Raw genomic sequence first — 6,723 nt, 5'->3', positions numbered from 1 at the left:
ATGCAAATGGGACATTTTAGGAGGCAATTGAAAGAAGGTGTTAGACAATATGAGAAAAGGACTACTCATGATCCTTTGGTGTATGCATTGTATTGAGGATGCAACTTCTGCAGCTGAGCATTTGGCAGCTGTATAAAAAAACCCCATAAAACCCAAATTCTACGTTTTCAAGCAAAATAAATGCTGATAAACTTCCAGTAAGGAAATGGTGTTTTCCTTATCTACATGCATATATAGCATGTGTGTGTGCAGTAGAGGAGGCTTATACACCGTAATCTGAAGTCAGGATAACAGAACTGAAGTAAACTGAGAGGTTCTTGAAGAATGTCACTGAACAATTTCATTATCAAATCTCAGATACTGCTGAGGAACATGGCAGGAGGGCTGAAAAGAGTCAGTACCTTCAACAGGAGTGTAGCAAGCTTCTGAAGGGGAAAAATGAGCTTGAAGATGAATTCTTCACCCTGAGAATGATCCCATAGGTGGATCCTTCCTTGCTGGTAGATGACCACATATCCTCTCCCATGGAAACCACTCTTTCAGACACAGTGATCCCAGGTTATAGGGCAAGGAACACCTGAATGGTAAATTACTTCATCATCTGACATAAAGATTGGTCTATATTAGTACAAAAAGTAAAAAAACCAGGCCTCAATCATTGATTTACACTATAACTTTCTTTGGAGAGTTTATTAAGCAGTATCTACAAAAATGATATTCTTATGTAGGAAAATCTTATTCAAAAAGCATTAATTTTGTTTTCTTCCTGCTGTATCCTATTCATTAGTGGTTTAGATTCTTTCGTTACTTGAATTTGTTTGACTTTCTTCTTCATATTTCTTTCAGTCCTTTTATGTATTCCCTGGTGGTTTTGTACAGATGTATACGTATGTTCAATGATTTAGGCTGCAAATTACCTGACTTAGTAATAAGAGTGAAACCCTGGAAGAGTCACCCAGAATAAATGGGAAATATAAATTAACAAGTTCATTTTAGCTGAAAATTGAGCAGTTTATGGGAAGAGATAGCCAATGTGGTTGCTTACAGTAACCAAGGGAACTGATCTCAAGTACCTGAAAGGTCCTTTCCAGTTTCATGTTCTTCTATGTGTATAATATAAAATTTTAATCTAGGTGCTGGGAAAGGAGAAAGATTTTACAAGTTATCTTTTTCATGCTATCTCATTCTGCAGAACATACTGTAGTTATTTATAAATGTGTAACCACCAGCTGCCTTTTCTCACAGGTTTTTTTCCCTCTCAAAAATATACTGATAAGCAGCAAACAGAGAACAACCACAAGACTACATTTGTAAATAGTTACTTTTGAAAGCAGTACAACTGGGATACATAAAAACATGAAAACCCACTTAATAGGATTTCTTATGAACTTCTGGATTTCATTTTCACTTGCTTTGTATTTTCACAGTGGAGAAAGAGAAGAGAAATGTATAATTGAAGATGTTCCCAGGGACACGTTGGTAATTGGTAGGTATCTGTAAATGCTATATGATGTTCTAACTTATGCAGTAATAAAGATAGCTTGTAATGTAACAGGAAATTCTGTGATTGATGAATGTGGTAAAGCTACAGGGATAAAAAAAAGGGCACACTGAAAATAATTCCCCACAGCAAATGCTAGTCATAATGTCTTCACATATTTTGTGTGTCTGTCACACAAAGAAATGCAGGTTTCTAGAGTGCTTAACTGACTAGACAAAGAATGTCTTCTAACTCTATAGCAGTAGAATTGATGCTTCAACGTGTGCTTTTATACAGTCTGACTGATTTCCTCATTTATACCAGAATTTCTGTAACATGTTTTTCCATGTATGAATGGGAGAGTTACTTTTTGATTAATGCTAGTGTGGAAAAAAGCAGTTCAAGGTGTATAAAAGTTCCATTTCACATGGGATATAACAAGCACATTAAATTACTGAAAAATATGTAAGACCATCTTAAAAATGGAATTTGAATACAGCATACTTATGCTTTTAGCGGTCTTACCGTGCCTTCTGTATACTATCTTGCCAGAGCATCAGTAGAAGTAATCAGAAAGTCTTACTTGTTAATCGACCATTTTTGTAATATTGTAGAACATTTTCTTGTGTAGTAAAAATTTATTGCCTTTCACACTGCTGCAAAGTGCCCCCTGAGTGATTTTAATCAAAAGCATATGATATACATCTACTACTTTATTGTTAATCATTTATCTTTATATTTTTGCTGAAAAAGCAATAAAGATGTTTAATATTAAACTCTGTTTTTGTTTAACAGACTTTTGCCTTTGTTTTTATTCAGGGAATTACAAAGTACAACGGTGGGATATACAGATCCAAGATTTTCTTGAGTCTGCTCCTGGTTTAGGAATGATTGTGACTGTTAAATCTCCTTCTGCTGAGGTAAATATGCTTTATGAATGTTTCTGTATGATTTATGAGTTCACATTTGGTACTGGCAAGCAACACTATCTAAAAATAATAGACAATAGACACTTTTGAGGGAATAGTAGATCTTCAGTCTACCAGCTATTTCAGTATTTTGATGCTGAAAGTTATAAACACCTCTTGATTTCTATCAAGGTAAATAGAAGTGAAAATGTTTGATAAGGGTGTGGGTGGACAATTTTTGCATTAGTACTGGCTTTGGGAAACTGTCATTAAGTATGTGACATTTGAGAAAACAGAGTAAATTAAAAAGCCGTGAAAATTCACTAATGAAGTAAGGTGGTACAGAATGTACTTAGGCAGCAGAAAGAAAAGCTGATGATAAACCAAACTGCAAAACTCAAGATTACCACGAGACTGCGTGTAGTCATCCTGCATAGGAACTGCCTGCACTGCTATGAGGTCCCAAGCTTTTTCAGCAATGGACAACTTATATCTGTGCCTAGAGTAAGTCTTAGTTTTCAAATGTTAAGTGCTTTAGGGAGTCTTGTCTTTTGTACCTTGCAGAAATCTATAACATTTCAATGTTCATTGTGAGCTGAAATTGTTGATTTTTCTCTCAATCTGTTCTGAAATCCATTTTATATTCTATTCTAAATTTATTCTGAAATTGAGATAAATTTAATGATGCCAGGAGGTTTAATTGATTACATTTCACATCCAATTCACAGTACTGGTTTTTGATTGTTTCATTGACATTTATTATGTACATAACATATATAATATCTAAATTACAGGTACAATTGTCAAAACTCTACGGGCCTCAAGGAACATTTTCTTTTACATCCTACCTTTCTGGGGAGCATTTTATCTGTTTACAGTCCAACTCCACAAGACTAATGGCATTAGCAGGAAGTAAACTGGTAGGTGATTTCTTAAATATTTATTGTTTGAATAGTATCCATTGTTTACAAACTGCAGAGATTACAAAATAGGTTAGAAGTTGGTCTAAATACTATCAGATAATTAAACATCTCCTAGTAATTAAAAAAAACAAACCCAGAATCATGAATATGTAGAGATAAAAAGACTGTTCAATTATTTAAGAAGTCAAGATTAAAGAGGAAAGACTAATAACTGTAAAGTGGTTTAATGTTTGTACAGTACTTTGAATGTGAAAGAGTCTGATTAATGAGAAGAACTACTTGGTTCAAAATATAAGTATGTAAGATTGAGGTAGGCCAAATTTCATCCTAGATGCATGCTTTAGGAATGTGTAGATGACACAAAACCAAGAAGAGTTAGCAGTACTGAAGTGGGACTATTACACTGGAATTAGTAGGTGTTCTTATGGACTGATTTATGGAAATGAATGGAAATTTACTCATACACATTGAAAAATTATTTAGGTTCTAATAATAAAAAAATTTGCAAAGCTCATCAACTAGAGAGACTAAGGGGGATAAAGCATTGGTTGGTCACACTTAACTACACGCCATGAGTGTGATTCTGAGGATACACAAGAAGATTTTTATCTCATATAGATGGAGCTGTATTAATATAATTGTACATGTACATGTACAGTTCTGTCATCTTATTTAAAAGAAGTGAACAGATGCCGGGAAGGAGAACATTAATGGCACAGATATCAAATAGGGTGATTTGTTCAGCATAAGAGCATGGAAGTAAAAAAGAAGAACCAGATGCAGTGGTGCTTATCTGAACTGCTTCAAAGTTAAACAAAGCTACCATGAGGTTGTGAGATGGATTTCTGGATATTGAGTTGGCTAACTCTAAGAGAGCAGAAAGAAGATGTGCTCTTCATTTGCAGTTGATGTGTGAGTAGATCAAAATTCTATCATGGCAATACCAAGCTCTAAGATTTCTGCAGATCATCTGTTTTGCTAAAATGTTTTTATTTTGCCTTAGGTACAAATTGGCTTCTAGGAGAAATTTCTCCTATTTTAGTAAATTTTTTCATTCATGCCAAGATAAATCACATAATATTGCAAATTCCAGTCTCCTCTTTTCTTTCTGTGGGTCTATTGCTTGACAGGTTTGGGACATTTTTGTTATAGACTGTAAAATAGTTAACAGGTTATTGGGAGATATTTCATACAAGATAAACTCTGTAGAGAAAGAAAAAGGATACTTTATGGATGGTTCTGCTTTAACACCTATGATACATGCAAACAATGATTCAGCTGGTCTCTAGTCTTGTATTCCTGTTAGTGCAGAAAACCTAGAAGTGCGTCTATAAAGAGCTTCCTGCAGTACTCCTGAAGAATGTAATTTCTGTAATATTAGGATGGAATGTGAAACACAATGAGCAGTCCTAATGCAGCTTATTTATTTAACTAGATTGACAAAGAAGATAAAAGATTTTCTTGGTTGTTGAATAAATGCTAGCATATGTTAATGCCTTGACATTAGTGAAGATTGTAAATTTATATGATTAAAAAAAAAAAAAACACTTTAAATATCCCACCTGATCCTAATTTTAGGAAGGATTTTTGTAAGCAGTTAAAACTGGTTTCCTGCAATGAGTTTAAAGGGAAATTATCCATTGTTTCTTTTTTTCTGAGGAGTTTTGAAAGCACACAAGACACAGTAATGAGAACATCTTTTCTGTTCACAGCGTATCCATTTGGACATTAGAGTTGGAGAACATTTTCTGGATGAATCTGTTGTTCAAGCAAAAGACAAAGTGAATGAACTTAACATTAAACTAGAACATCTAATTAAGCAAATTCACCACATATCCAAAGAGCAGAACTATGAAAGAGTACGTATGTTCCCTAATGGAAATGTTAAAAATATTGTACATAGGCTTATTGATTTATAAAGTATTATGAAATTTATTATATAATTACAGTGTTATTTTTAACTAACTCATAAAAATCTAGAGGTGTTTAACTGAAACAGCCTACATTGCCTTGCAAAGTATTTTTAAGCTGTAACATAAAAGCTAGTCACTGTGAGCTCATGCTTATAGCAGCAGGTGTTATTTTCAAGCAGGAATTGCCAAATATGTTTTTCTTGGTCAGAGTCAGTAACAGGATCTGAGCAGGTGGCAGGTATGGTCGCTGGTGATGTTGCCAGCTGTTGTTGCCATGCTGGTCCATGTGCATAAGCTTTATTGGAGTGGGTAGGAAATGACTGAGTGTATATATTTATACATCTCCATGCAGTTAGAAATAAAGCTTTACTTTAAACAAGTGTACATCTATTGTTTTCACTTTCCTACATGTATGCAGGCTGTCAGGCTGTGTTTGAAGTACATCATCTGATTACCTAAAGAAAGAAATTTGGCTGCAAAAAGGTTCTTGACTGCAATATGGAAGTGTCAGTAAAGCTAAAAAAGCTTAAGCTGCACTAATGGAACCAATTTAGCACAGTGAATCTTCTGTGAAGAAGGGGAAGCTCTGTTTGCCTTTCTGCTTCAGGATACAGTGTCTGCTTCTCATTTTTTATTTTCAAAGATACCCACCCTCTGGATAACAACAAACTTTCATTTTTACCGGCATGAAAAAAGTGTTTGCTCACTACTGTGCAGAAGCAGGTTGCCTGTCTAGTTGCCTGCACGGCAGCATGAAACACACAGATGCCAAAAGGTAACAATTATGTTTTCTTTTTAGGAGCGTGAAGAAAAATTTCGGAAGACGAGTGAAGGAACCAACAGCAATATTGTTTGGTGGGCTATTCTACAAACACTGATCCTCCTCTCCATTGGAATCTGGCAAATCAAATCACTCAGAGATTTCTTTATCTCTAAGAAGCTTGTTTAAGTCTTATAAAGTAAATGCCCAGGTTCAAAAATTGCACACCATGTAACACCTAATGTATAAAAAACCATCCTATGAGAAAATTGGTTGTATATAACTCTCAAGCTTCTCTTACCCTGCTTTCTCCATTTATATCGCAACCACTGGCATCCCCTTACATTTTACTCCTTGAATGCCATGCTTTATCAGTTTTTCCCGCCCTGCTGTAAATAAAAAATTAAAACCTGTAAAGCTAAATCTAAAAGAACTCAGTGACTAAGGCAGCACTTAAGTTCAAATCAGGATTGTTATATCTAAAATAGAAATAAATAAAAGAAACCCAAACTTAATATTTTGATTTTTTCTACTTGCTTAGTAATCTTATTCGATACTACCATAAACAGTTCAGCATTTCAGACTGACTAAGGTTCAGATAGTAGGCAGAGAAACAGCTATATTCTCTGCTGTGCCTAATGTGTTGTCAATGTCTTGAAGTCCACCTAGCTCTAACACCTACCTTTTCCTCAAATATAATTGTGAATGTTTTCTTTTAAAACATTCAGAGTTTTCAGTG

General features: G+C 34.6%; 1 protein-coding gene across 1 annotated transcript; it reads left to right on the top strand.

The window, feature by feature from the left end:
- Positions 1-1,356: 1,356 nt before the first annotated feature.
- Positions 1,357-6,173, top strand: LOC308231002 (transmembrane emp24 domain-containing protein 11-like; the record flags this gene model as incomplete). Its single annotated transcript, XM_080636081.1, has 5 exons — positions 1,357-1,486; positions 2,300-2,400; positions 3,183-3,308; positions 5,024-5,170; positions 6,024-6,173. The coding sequence occupies 5 exons, from the start codon at positions 1,357-1,359 to the stop codon at positions 6,171-6,173; spliced, it is 654 nt and encodes a 217-aa protein (XP_080492207.1).
- Positions 6,174-6,723: the final 550 nt, after the last annotated feature.

Source organism: Psittacula echo (assembly GCF_963264785.1).
Source record: "Psittacula echo genome assembly, chromosome: 1".
NCBI lineage: Eukaryota > Metazoa > Chordata > Aves > Psittaciformes > Psittacidae > Psittacula > Psittacula echo.
The sequence above is the reverse complement of the archived record's forward strand: the minus strand, read 5'-3'. Positions and strand labels throughout refer to the sequence as shown.